Source organism: Topomyia yanbarensis, chromosome 2, assembly GCF_030247195.1.
Source record: "Topomyia yanbarensis strain Yona2022 chromosome 2, ASM3024719v1, whole genome shotgun sequence".
Taxonomy (NCBI): Eukaryota; Metazoa; Arthropoda; class Insecta; order Diptera; family Culicidae; genus Topomyia; species Topomyia yanbarensis.
In genome coordinates this window covers 400,581,749-400,596,244 of record NC_080671.1, presented here as the reverse complement: position 1 = coordinate 400,596,244, position 14,496 = coordinate 400,581,749, and the positions used below count along the sequence as shown (strand labels likewise).

The window sequence follows — 14,496 nt, the reverse complement described above, 5'->3', positions numbered from 1 at the left end:
AGATAAACAAATAAAACCGACAGCATTATACTCTAGCGATTCGGCAGGGATCCTAACAGTGGCAAAGCGCGGCGAACACGCGGGAAGCCAGCCACCGTCCCATCGGTTGGTGGCAATTTTACGAGCACTGGACGGACACTTCCCCCGTGGTCCCGCCAAGCGAACAGCTGTATACATGTACTGTAGAGCGAACGCTGATATTGTTCGAATAAACAAAAAAAAAAAAAAAACAGAAACCGTAGTTGTCCTATCGGCTTGTAGGTGTCGCTTTTCCTTCCTACTGTTCCCCTACCTCATCTGTTGTTTTTGTTTTGACGTAAAACTGTGTTATGTTTGACTAATCGATTGTTTTATATGCGCGCTTCCAGCCGTCCAATCATCACCACATCGACGACCCCGGCAGCTTTCTATCAGAGCGCATCCACCGCCCGAGTTCAAACCACGCCGACTCCTGTGATACATTCGTCGACTACGACCGCCACTCTGCCAGTGGAGGAAACTTCCCCATTGGCAGCACTGCTAAGTGGTAATTCCATCAATTCCGGATCCGAATCAGAAGGTAGCTTGGAGTCCCGCAGCGACGAGGAAGCCGTGCTGGACGAAGAGGAAGAACACGACGACGAAGAACACGAGGTTGATGAGGATGATGAATCCGAGGGACGTTCGCAGCAGGAAGACGAATCAGTCGGTGTAGAAGAACATCCCCAGGAAGAGGAAGAAGTTGTAGCCCAGCACGACATCCCCGTTGAACAAAAACTGAAGCAGATCACCCGGGAAATCGAAGAAATGTCCCACTCCGATCGAGACGTAGACAACGGTCGTCAGAGTTTTCTGTCCCTGTCGGATCTGATCAAAAACATTCGCCCGGCGGAAAAGGTCATCCCGCAAATCGATTCCTCCTACTCGAATACGATGCACGTCCTCGGCGAAACCATCACTCACGGCGAAAGTCGGTCGGCCAAAATTTGAATCTCATAAAATCATCCCACACATCCCATCCCTGCACATTATCATCATCATCATCATCATCACCATCATCGCACCCGTAGCTTCTAGGTTCGCAGTATGTAGGTCATTTCCGTGTTATCATCCGTCATCTTCGTCAGCTGTCAATTCGCTCCGGTGTTTTCCGTGGGACAACACGTGACTTTTTGGTTTCATCCGCTCAAAACTGTTGTCGAGGGAAAGTCAACAGCGAAGTAATCGTTGCCTACTTAATTGACTTCGGCTTTTATTCGACACTCACAATAAGCGGACGTACGCAAAAATAGCCACGCGAACTTCCCGAAAACACCTGCCACTGGCGTCGTAATTGGGCTCCAGTTGCATCTCATTCCACGAACAAAGCTCATCAATCAAAATTCCGTGCAGCGTTCGAACCGTTCACATCCACTAGTATGTAGAATGTCACATCCATTTCATTAATAATTCGTTGCATAGTCGATGGGAAAACGACAAAAACAACAAACAACAAAAAAAAACGAATATTTAATTAACCTCGTTCATGACATTCCGTGTCAGCGAATCACAACAAAAAAAATCCATTAATTCATTTTTTAGTAGAAAAATACAATAACAAAAAAAAACGACTGGAGAGAGAGAAAGAGAACCAATTTTATGATGACAGTTCATGCTATTACCAAGTAAATCAAGCGAAACGGAGTGTCCTCGTTTAAGAATTAAAAGGAAAACAAACAAACAAAAAAACAACAACTTGTTAGATTACGATTAATTTAAGACTCTATTGAAATGAACAACCTACTGCAAGTAAGTAAGCGTAATGAATAAAATTAAACTTTAAAGAGACCCAGTTTTTACTAACATCGGATGAGAAGAGAAAACAGAATCAAAACATTTCAAGAGAAAAATTAGACTGTATGGAAGTTTAGCTTGTAATAAGAAGAGTGAAACATAAGGCGTATCCCATCAGGACAGTGATAAAAACAAATCGGAACAGTACCGTTTTAAGAAAACAGAAATAAAAGCTGTACTTTATTTTAACTAAATCGGTTGTGTGTTTCATTTAGCAGAGAAGCAATAGACAGTGGCGTAGTGATAAAAATTTTCGGGTAGGGGGATATATTTTGCGTACATTTATATTCAATATATGTATATATGTCTGTATATATGTATGTATATTTTAGAAAGCACACTGAGCAGGAAAAACGTGCAAAAAGACCAGCAACTCAGGGAACTGATTTGGGCTAGAACAACTACTCTTGCATGGAACCTGATTCATCTCCGGCGCTACCTCACAGCATTACTTTGGGGAGGAGTTTTTTATGTGCGTAGCACACACTCTAATCCAACTAATTAGTAGTTAGTTTCTTCAGTAGGATTACAGGACACCTCCTCGACGCACTACCAGTTTTCGACCATCCACACAACGTGGAAATTTCCTTATGGCAGTAGGAAAGCTAGCTGTGTGACGAGAATTTGTGCTCTTCCCCTACGAGGATAATCTGGGCGGCAAACTCTAGATTTTCTAATTTACGGGGCCCTTCTATTCTCTTGTTCCACTCTGCGCCGCAACTTTTTGAGCCCTATGGATCACTGTCTGGTGCCATTGATCCATGGAGCTCCCGGCTTGTTCGCAAGCTATACGGTATAGTCCCCGACGGTGGACCTAGCCTACTCTGAAAGTGTTCCCTGGCGAGAGAAGTTCACCCGAAACCGAGCCAATCAGCCAAGTGCCGAGGTCAGTTCGGCGATTCCAGTGGTGTAGGGCGTCCGGTTCGCTGGTGCCTTAACGACCCGCGACTGGTCGTGTTTTGTCGCAGTCTACTGAGTCTCCCGATACCGATTCTTCTTTGTTTTCAGCATCACTACTTATTGAGCTCTGTGGCTCCCTGTCTAGTTCCATTTAGCACCGCAACTGCTTGAGGCCCTTTGGTTCCCTTCTCGTTCCATTTAGCTCCACTTCTCCTATGAGCCATTCAGCTCCCGACTTTAATAAAAGCATGTTAGATTTCTCCTGATACCGTTGTTCGTTTCCGTGAGCCATTTAGCTCCCCGCTGCGTCCCTATCTACTCGATCCTAGCCTACTCAACGGTCTACCCAGTAGGTGCTGAGGTCCATCCAGCGATTCCGGGTGGAGCGTAACTTCCGGTTCACTGGCGCCCCAACGACCCGCTGCTAGCTATTTGACGCGGTCTACTCGGTCTAATCTCCGGCGCTGGATCTAGCCTACTCACAAGCTACCCGGTAGGGTGTCGATGTCGGACCGGCGATTTCGGTGAAGCCTGACGTTCGGTTCACTGGCGCTTGGACGACCCGGAGCTATGTCACGCACTACTCAACTCGTCCTCGGCGATGAACCTAGTCTACACCAACGAAGAGTTCTCCGGCGGCGGAAATTTTCTCGAAACCCGATTTGTGGTTTCACCGTGACGTTCTAGCCAATGGCGCTACTATGTTGATCCCTTTGCCACTTCCTCTGCAGTTCGGAGAGTATACTCATAACCACTCTGTTGACAGCGTCCCAGATATGCTCGTGGTGGCACATTTCTTCGACGATATTGTCAACTGTCACACTAGGCATACTCCTTCGAACCTAGGGTATTCGAAGACTACGTGTTCCAGTGTATCTTGCCCGTTCACACACTCCGGGCTAAGGGGTGACTAAGCGTGTCCAAACCGATGTAGGTACTTCCGGAAGCATCAGTGCTCAGAAAAAAAACCGTTTCAAATGGAGAGATGAACTCTTCATACTTCCCACGCAGACACTTCTGGGATGACTCACCGACTCATCCCAGAAGTGTCCGCTTTTTTCAATGGAGAATACAATTTACATACTAACCCAGTACACGTGCTATTAGTAGATGCCAAGCTACCACACGGGGTGTACTGGAGTGTCGGGCTCTCATGGTGACGCTATGACTAGATAATACCGACTAAACTCCATTGGGCACCGCCAGTGTTTGCCCCAGGGACTACCTTTCGGTATTACTTCTGGGGGATGGCTGTACTTGATGTACTTACTCACTCACTACTTGGGTGCTCTCTCTGTCACACCTTGATTCATTCTCTAACACTCCACATGAGGCTTACTTTTGTGCTCGCCTCTAACATAGCATGTGAGGCTGACTTGGATGCTCACCCTTCACTCCTCTGCCACGCAATGAGGCATCGATAGCTAAGTCCCAACATACTACGCTACGACCCTCCCGTCTTGGCATGAGGCAGTCCACTTATACGCATATACACTCACTCTTCTGTCTTGCTTCGGGTGGCTGGGTTTACCCCTTACGCGGTTGCCAGTCGCTGCGCCAAACCTGCGTTAGCATGAGCAGTCCATTCACTCCCTTTTTTGCGCTCGGCCTTTTTCGCTCCAACTAACCAATCACTAGTTAGCCGTGCCCGTCGTCTGTTGCTCGGGGCGCCAGAATCCCTGTAGCCTGCAGACAATCTGGGTGGTTGCAGTCGAGACTGCGTTCCACTTCCCCACCGCTTGACAATTCGCTGAATAAGGGTATCAGGGGTTCGTCTTTCGACGTCGAAATGAGGACATACGAACAGTATGTGTTCGGCAGTTTCGTCGACACCTGGGCAGTCAGGGCAGACGGGGATCTCCGCGTGCCCGAACCTGCGGAGGTACTGCCGGAAGCAGCCATGGCCTGACAGGAATTGTGTTAGATGGAAGTGAACGTCCCCATGGGGTCTGCCCACCCAGCTCGATATGTTAGGTATCAGCCGGTGGGTCCACCTACTTTTCGAGGAGTTATCCCACTCACGCTGCCATCTAGCGACCGAAGCCACCCTGGTGCGCTCGCGGACTCCACTATTTCCACGTAGCTCGAAGCACTCCCCATCTTCTCGGATGACCAGCCCGACTGGCATCATGCTCGCTATCACGCAGGATGCATCGTGTGATACCGTACGGTAAGCAGATATCACTCTGAGGTACATCAAACGGTAGGTACTCTCCAGTTTCTGTAGGTAACTGGTTACCCTCAGTGCTCTTGACCATGACGCCATACCTGAAAATAGATACGGCAACGCCTGCCAGTAACCTACGTCTACTGGCGCACATCTTTGAGCTGTTGGACATCATCCTCGATAATGCCGCAACAGCAGTCGACGCTCTGTTGCATGTATAGTCGACATGGCTGCCGAAGCTTGTCGTCTATAATGACTCCGAGAGACTTCAGACTCCGTTGTGAGGTGATCACGACTTCTCCTACATGGATAACTGCATATTGTGCCGACTTACGGTTGCTGACGATAACGACCTCCGTCTTATGTCGAGCGAGCTCCATTGCCTCTCGCGCTCATCCATTCCGCCACAGTGCTGACCGCGTGTGCTGCAGGCAGTTCTACCTCGGGGGTTGATTCCCCGTAGACCTCCAAGGTTACATCATCGGCGAAACCGAAGATCTTGACACCAGGAGGGAACTTCAGTCTCAGAACCCCGTCATACATGAGGTCCCATAGCACCGGGCCTAGGATCGAGCCCTGTGGGACTCTGGCGGTAATAGGAACCCTTTTCTGACCGGCATCGGTCTCGTATAGCAGTACGCGGTTCTGGAAGTAACTTTCCAGGATCCGGTACAGACCCACCGGTAGGCTAAGCCGGTGTAACGAGAGCGCGATGGCATCCCAGCTTGTGCTGTTGAATGCGTTCTTCACGTCAAGTGTCACTAACGCACAGTATCGAATGCCTCACCTTTTTCGTTGGATCGCTATCTCGGCAGTATTTATCACTGAGTTGAGAGCGTCCACTGTGGACTTACCCTTCCGAAAGCCAAACTGGTTCCTTGACAGGCCGTCCGTGCCTTCTGAGTACGGGGTTAGCCTGTTGAGGGTGATCCTCTCAAGCAATTTGCCAGTCGTGTCGATCAAACAGATTGGTCTGTACGCCGATGGGTCGCCTGGCGGCTTCCCGGGCTTCGGCAACAGCACCAATTTCTGCCTTTTCTATCTATCGGGGAGGCGGTACTCGTCAAGGCATCTCTGCATAGCTAGCATGAACATGTTCGGGTTCGCTATGATCGCTGCCTTGAGAGCGCTGATTGGGACTCCATCCGGCCCTTGAGCTTTGTTCATTGCTAGGTAATTAGCCACTGCGAGTAGTTCATTATTCGTCACCGGAGCCACCATTTCGGCAGCGCCCACACTGTCTCGTAGTGCAGTTGGCCATGGGGTTTGTGGCTCGAGACGGGAAGAGTGCTGCGATAATCGTCGCCAACCGGTCCGGAGACCGTTCTGGAGGTGAAGCGCCCCCTTTGGTCTTGGTAATCACGATTCTGTAGGCGTCACCCCACGTATTCGCGTTGGCACTCTCACACAGGTTGTCGAAGCACACCCTCTTGCTGCTTTTAATGGCCTTGTTAAAGGCCAATTTCGCAGCTCGAAACACTTCACAGCGGTTCTCTCTTGCATCCTCGGTGCGGGCTCTTTGCATCCTACGTCTAGCTCTGAGGCAGGCTGATCGTAGAGCTGCAATCTCGGCACTCCACCAGTATACCGGGCGTCTGCCGTTTCTTGGCAGGGTTTTCTTCGGCATAGTGGCGTCGCACTCGCGTGATAAGACGGCTACCAGCGCATCCCCGCTTAGACTGTCGGTGTTGGCCTCCAGTCCCAGGGCCACGGTGAAAGCTTCGATGTCGAAGTGATTGGACTTCCACCCGAGTACCTGACAGGGATCTCCCGCCCTCGGATGCTGCACACCATAGTTGACCCTAAAGCGAATTGCTAAATGATCGCTATGGGTGTAGCCCTCGTCTACCTTCCATTCCCGTTTTGTACGCACCCACAACAGCCATTAGGCGCAATGTGCTCGTCCAGTTTCGCTTTGAGTTCAGTGTAGCAGCCCAGGCCGGTACGCCATACCTCAATATTGAGGATGAGACACCCGCCATGAGACGTCCCGTGCTGCCTCTTGTTCCTCCGTGATTCGAAATGATCCTTGCCTCGACATTGTGGATTTTTTACGGTTGCTGACCAGCGCTACCTCGATCTCTGCATCATCTGCAAATCCGACGATTTCAATTCCCCACGGGCAGTTCCAGTGTAAACACTCCGTTGTGCATTACATTCCAGAGCGTTGGGCCGAGTATGGAGCCCGAGGTACTCCTGCCGTGACCCTAATCAAGCTCTGGTCCATGTTCGTTTCGTAGACCAGAACTCGGTTCTGGAAGTAACTTTTCAGAACCTTGCACAGATAGTCCGGAACCCGTATTTCGTGCAGCGCTACAGTGATCGCCCCTGAGCTAGCACTGTTGAATGCATTCTTCACATCTATTGTTACCACGGCGCAATAGCGATTATCCCTTCTCTTTTGCTTCGATGCGTTCTCCGCGCTTGCGATGACTGTGCGTATGGCGTCGACCGTCGAGATTCCTTTCCGAAACCCGAATTGCCTCTGCGATGATCCGTTCTCACTTTCAGCGTAGGTCGTCAGCCTGTTGAGGATGACCCTTTTCAGGAGCTTACCAAGAGTATTCAGCAGGTATATAGGCCGATATGATGCTGGATCATTAGCTTCTGGAACTTCCATCTCTCCGGGAAGAAGCCATCGACCAGACATTTCTGTAGAACTAGCCTGAACATGTCCGGAAACGCAAGGATCGCGGTCTTCAGTGCCACGTTGAGGATTCCATCCGGTCCGAGAGCTTTCATCGCTTTCAGACCTTTTGCCACTATAAGAGCTCGTCGTTGGAGACTCCATTTTCACCAGCATTTCCACCATCTGCATCAACGTAAGGTGTATGCGGGTATGTGGTTGGCGTGCTTCAGGGAAAAACCTTCCACAAAACCGTTCCTGTGGAAGTCGATGGGTTCCCGGCCGTCTTTACAGAATAGCCGAACCTTCGTTGCGCAGCCTTACGTCCAGCTTCGCCAGTGAGGCTGTAACCTCTTGCGTTGGTCAGCCTGCTATAACCTATAACCTTGCCTGATTGCCGAAACCCAGGCACCTGAAACACCTCTCCGTTTGTTTAGAGGATCTTGAAATCAATCATAACGAGCACACCAACTATCCGACGTTGATCCTACTGGTCAACATAAGCTGGTTAGCTACGGCTGGCGATAAGCGTATCACTGCTGTCTGTGCGCCACTATACGCCTTCCTCAACCTGACTAACATCTGCTCTTTTTCCAGGTTACATTGCTCTACTAGTGCGCTCCTCACTTCGTCTTCCGTATTTATCTCGTCCAGATTCCTGCACTTAAACTAAGGCTTTCACGTTCACTTCTCCTCCCACCGCTTCTGCCACGAGTTTCCGATAGGTCAAGCTCTTGATCAATGGATCCTTCTTCAGCTAGAAGAGCATCTCACCTTTCTCAGTGCGCCTCATTCTTACTACGTTCTCCTTCAGCTTGGGATCCTCTCTCACCCTTTTGAGGATCGTATCGTACGTCACTCCGTCGTTCGATTTGACGACTAGAGTGTCTCCCCTATACCTCTCTAGGCGCATCCGAAGCTCGTCTTTCATTTCTTTTTGTTTTTCCTCTTCTCTTCTGCGGTTTCTACGGTTCGCCAATCACTCCCCATTTGTCGGTAGTTTCGTTGTCTTTCGTCGATCTTCTTGGGCTCCTTCGATTCCTCCTACTCTTCTGGTGTTTGCGTACTATTTTCACGAACCGGGAATACCGTTCACCCTTCGGTGTCTCATAGGCTTCTACATTCGCTACCCTCGTGGTCTTCAGTGCCCTTGCTTGTCACGAATTCATAGAGCTCTTCTATTTTTTCCCTCTCCTCTACCACCCAAACTGCTGGTCTTCTTGGGTAATACTTGATTTCGGGTAATACTAGATTTCCCTGGCTATTTGTTAGTCGCCGCTCGTGCTCGGTACGATCTCCCTGGGTTGCCTTGGCTACGACTGATGTTGCGGTTGTGTTAGCAGTTGCACTTGCTCCCATCGTTGCCTTTGTAAGCAATGAGGTCGCATGCGAGGGTTGACGCGGTCCTTCATGGGGTGCGTATCGGCGCTAGTCAGGAACGTTCAACTGAGCCTACTTCCACAGGTTAATATGGCGCCTCTCGAACGTAGACCTATCGAGGTTTTAACGGGACGAGGTCAACCAGTATCATTAGCCAACTAGCCATTTCAGGGAAGTTTCACTCATCCTTAATAGAGAAGTGGAATGGCGTGGCTGTCGGTCCGTGGTTCAACTTCGATGAAATTCTTATACACATCCGTGTTCTGCCGGTACTATGTCATAATTAGGATCCTACTGGTATCGATCCTAACGTACCGGTTGGCACTTCGGTTGGACTAGGGTGCTAACTGGATCTTAGCAGTAGCGGCACGGATTCGCTTCATCTGAGTTGCTATCGGAGTTATGGCTTTTGTAGAGACCATATCCTAGAAGAAGTTTGAAGGGGTATGCTTGGCGTGACAATCGACAATATCGTTGAACAAATGTACCACGACGAGCATATCTGGGATGCCGTCAAAAGAGTAGGGCCAACCCTAGTAACAATTGTGGTTTTATGATAGTTTTATAGCCACTCATAAAACTTAGATTGCACTTGTAGCGTGCTATAAAACTTCAATTGTTACTTGAAAAGTGTACTCTCCGGGCTGAAGAGAAAGTGGCAAAGGGACCAACAAAGTAGCACCGCGCGCCGGCTAGAAAGCCGCCGCGAAACAACAAATCGGGTTTGGGAGAAATTCCGCCGACATGGACCAGTTGAGTAATACGTGACGTAACACCAGGTTTGGGTCGTCAGCGTACCGGAGGTCCGGCTCCATCTTAACCGTCGAGGTCGGGTCGAGGTAGACACCGCTGGACACTAGAGCGAGTAGATCACTGTAGTGACAAAGCGAAAGATACCACTGTTCGGTAAATAGGAATAACCCACTGTTGGGTTCTCAGAGTATTATTAGGTTTTACACCAACCGACATAACCCCACAAAACGAGCCGTATGAACTTCTTTTGACAATTCTCGGTGGTTTGTTTACATGGAAGTTACGTGAGTTCGAATGTAACATATGAGCAACCGTTGCGCTCGCACTCACGCATCTGACAAAGTAAACAAACCACCGAGAATTGTCAAACATGAACTTCATTCATTATGAGTTCATTCGTGTTGTCATCTTGTAGAACTCAATTGGGCGGGCCCATATTATTGGCTCGAATCAAAACTCGTCGAAATGTCAATTGACGATAGGTTCATCCGGAGTGTTCATTTGTGTTTACATTTTACTAGCGTTGCCAATTTTATTTTGTGTCCAGCACCCAATGTGGCTACGCCACATCGCTTTTGTGCGTGCTGTCCGACTTCGCTACCGCTCAGTCGGACTTAAACTAGGGATAGCCCCTATGTTTGAGTAAGCCGGGCAAACGAGTGGGTCACAGGTTCGCTTGCTTCCGACGGCGGGTCGGTGGCCACCTCGCCCTCTAGGCCTCGGTTATGCGGCTAAGCCGCATCGAAATGGTACCCCTTAAACATTCTAACTTGAATCGGTTGTGTCAACCGAGCCGGAATACGAATTAGAACCAGCCAGCATTTCGGCTGAGTTAAACTGGGAAGTTTAGTACAATTTGATCTGGAAATAAAATTTTTCTGGCAACGCTCCAGCACTCCGTTGATTTCACCACCTGGGCGCCAGGTTGACGATATGAAATGAACTTTGTTTACTTTCGACAAGTTTTGATTCGAGCCAACAACATCCAGCCCAATTGGGCTGGATGTTTTTGGCTCGAATCAAAACTCGTTGAAAGTAAACAAAGTTCATTTCATATCGTCAACCTGGCGCCCAGGTGGTGGAATCGTTAGAATTCAACGGGGTGCTGGAGCGTTGCCAGAAAATTTTTATTTCCAGATTAAATTTTACTAAGCTTCCCAGTTCAGCTCAGCAGGAATGCTGACTGGTTCTAATTCGTATTCCGGCTCCGGTGACACACCCGATTCTAGTTAGAATGTTTAAGGGGTGCCATTTCGATGCGGCTTAGCCGCATAACCGAGGCCTACGAACCGAAGCGGCGCAAAGCCGCTAAAGATCCGCCGGGCGAGGTGGTTACCGACCCGCCGTCGGAAGCAAGCGAACCTATGATCCACTCGTTTGCCCGGCTTACTCAACCATAGGGGCTATCCCTAGTTTAAGTCCGACTGAGCGGTAGCAAATTCGGACAGCACGCGCAAAACCGATGTGGCGTAGCCACCAGCCTCCTGGCAACCCTATACCATCATATGGAGTTTGACAGCGACCTACATATATGGGGCGTTATAGCTATAAAGCCCCAAACAAAGAATTATGTTCGGCACTATGCTCGATATTCAAGCATTCCACGCGACGTTTTGCATCTTGTGGGATAATTTAATATCATATCATTCAGAAAATCGACATTTTGTAACTAAATACAGCTTCTAATCGTTCGGTTCAAAATCAATGTTTTGCCTTTCATGGCAGTGATGCTGTCTGTAAAGAGACGTCGTCCTTGACAGAGGGCTGGTAGCCACACTTGCCCGCTCGGACGTGCCTGGCAGGATTCCCCCCAGATAGCCGGTAGCGAAATAAAAACTCTGGCAGAATTTCTGGGGGTCTGGCTGGCAGAGCGCTGCCCAGCCGGCCGGCTCAAATGCAACAACCGTTTCTGGCAGAATTTTTCGCCTTACGGTTATTAACGGTTTTTTCTGCCGGATTTCTGCCAGGCACGCACCGGCAGGACCGGTTTTGCACCGCTTCAGGTATTGCTTGCATTTTTTCTTAATTTTTTTTAATTTTATGTAAATTTATAATAAAAACATGTCTGGAGACATGAAATCCATACTACTTACCTTGTTTTAAACCAAAATCTTTGTTTCTTCCTATTTTTTCATCTTCCAAAACTATCCTTCTTGGGAAAATATAAATATGGCGAAAAGGAAACAACGATAAACAAAAAAGAACCGGTGAGGCGAATCTGCCTGCCATAACTGGAAGGAGTATAGCTGAATTCTGGCAGCGCCATTTTGATAATTTTGACAGCTGCCGGAATCCTGACGGACTTTTGCTGGCTGCTCGTTTTTCTTCCAAGCGGGTGGTGGTGGACACAAAATAAAATTGGCAACGCTAGCAAAATGTAAACACAAATTAACACTCCGGATGAACCTATCGTCAATTGACATTTCGACGAGTTTTGATTCGAGCCAATATTATGGGCCCGTATATTATCGAGGAGACCCTCTAAGAACGGTTGGTTTCAAAATATTCCAATGAAGGACGTTCGTTGGACCAATTTGGACGACGTCCAAATAACCGTTCAACGAACGTCCATCGTTGGACCTGTGTTGAACGATTTTGAAACAATTTTTTGGACGTCTCAGTGGGGAGTATTGAGAAATTAGAGTTCCGGTCGAACATCGAAAGAAGAATAAAGTAGAAGTAAATTGACTATTGACAAGATCACATGTATGTTTTTATTTAACAATTGTGAATCACTACATATTACAGTGGCAGACGTGGAGAATTTAACCGTTCATAGTACACCTTTTTTTACGGCCGCTTGTGAATTCTGTGAATCTTTTTGGATTGAGTTTTCGGCGTAAGTTTTTTTTAATAAAATACGACGTAGTCAAGGTTTAGCTGGCCATTTTGTTGGATAGCGCGTGCAAACCATTTGCTTTGTTCCGGAAATGGTGTAAGTCTATTATATTTCCTCCATTTTGTCAACTAGTGCTGCGTTGTTTAAAACAAAAAAAACGCTCTTGTCCAATAATCCGCTAAACGAGTTTTGTTACTAGGTTTTTTTGCTTCTAAAAGCTTGAAGGCAGGACATTTTTGTTCGCTTTTATTGTAACTAATTTCTTTTATTACAGTTTATTGGTTTCCAACTGACCATTTTACTTGCGTCCACAGCCAAGTACCAGTGCATTAATCGTGATCAACTGTGGTACCGAGTGGTGAAAGGAGATAATACCACTTTACTGTATATATCGCGAAAAGCGACGATAGCAAGTGAACATCGCCGCAAAGTGTTTTCGATCAAAGAGAATAGGGAAAGAGACGAATAGAGTGAAGCCACAAATACCTTATTAAGCAGACCAATCGTGCAATGTAAATAAACATTACTCATGCCTGAGTTGGAGGAGATAAGTATTGTACATCTATTAAAAAAGAAATTTAAATTTTCGTCAGAATTTGGTTCAATCGTGATTGTGAGGTGCATTCTAGAGTATATGTATGAGTAAAAACAAGCTTTAGAATTATTTCATCTCTTTGTTTCGAAATGCGCATCGTTTGATAAACAAATCCAACGATCGACATACGGTTTGTTTTCAAAATATAATAGGAGTCATGTAAAGTGCTGCCTGTGGAAGCGGTTGCCAAAATTCTAGTGTTGAAATCATCAGGCTGGATGTTGTTGGCTCGAATCAAAACTTGTCGAAAGTAAACAAAGTTCATTTCATATCGTCAACCTGGCGCCCAGGTGGTGAAATCAACGGAGTGCTGGAGCGTTGCCAGAAAAATTTTATTTCCAGATCAAATTGTACTAAACTTCCCAGTTTAACACAGCCGGAATGCTGGCTGGTTCTAATTCGTATTCCGGCTCCGGTGACACAACCGATTCAAGTTAGAATGTTTAAGGGGTACCATTTCGATGCGGCTTAGCCGCATAACCGAGGCCTAGAGGGCGAGGTGGCCACCGACCCGCCGTCGGAAGCAAGCGAACCTGTGATCCACTCGTTTGCCCGGCTTACTCAAACATAGGGGCTATCCCTAGTTTAAGTCCGACTGAGCGGTAGCGAAGTCGGACAGCACGCGCAAAAGCGATGTGGCGTAGCCACATTGGGTGCTGGACACAAAATAAAATTGGCAACGCTAGCAAAATGTAAACACAAATGAACACTCCGGATGAACCTATCGTCAATTGACATTTCGACGAGTTTTGATTAGAGCCAATAATATGGGCCCAATCATCATAAAGGGAGTGTTGCCGTTTTGACTGATTTTCACTCTTCGTCTCTTTCACTATTCTCTTTGTTTTCGATGTTTGAGAGTAACCTCATTTTGGAGCATCAACCTTTGTAATCTTGCTGACATTTGGGCTGTGGATTATCAGCTGGTGAAAATACGGAACCGTTTGGAGACATTTACGGCGTTGAAAAGTTCGGAAGTTTTTGCTGCTGTGTGTAGCCTTTGTGACCTGAAGAGTGCTGTTGTTGCTTGCTAACTGCTGTTGGCTGCTTTTGTTGTTTGGGAGTGAAAACTGTTATACACTACTGCAGCTCCGTGTCGATAGGATGACTTTAACAACAACGACAATAATTATTCTGCCGAAAAGTATAAAGTTTCTTTTTTGGCCGTTTGCGGCGTAGAAGTTTATAGTCAGCTTAAGCTGCTTTTTCCAGGACAAAATATTAAAAATTTAACATACAAACAAATAACGGACGAATTACAAAAAAGATATGATAAAAAGATTCTGACGTAATACACACATATAAGTTTTGGGCCCGCAGGCAGGGGCAGGACGAGAAATCAGAGGATTTCGTATTTGCAATAAAGCAGATGGCGGAGTTATGCAGTTTTGGAAATTTCAAAGAACGAGCTATTCGTGACGCGT

The 14,496-nt window shown here is 47.5% G+C and overlaps 1 protein-coding gene across 1 annotated transcript in view; it reads left to right on the top strand.

The window, feature by feature from the left end:
* LOC131684924 (uncharacterized) overlaps positions 1-1,980 on the top strand; it is an 84,636-nt gene extending 82,656 nt beyond the window's left edge. The window contains exon 5 of the mRNA XM_058968178.1: positions 369-1,980. Coding sequence (XP_058824161.1) covers positions 369-969 — 601 coding nt within the window. The 3' untranslated portion in view covers positions 970-1,980. The remainder of the gene's footprint in view (positions 1-368) is intronic.
* Positions 1,981-14,496: the final 12,516 nt, after the last annotated feature.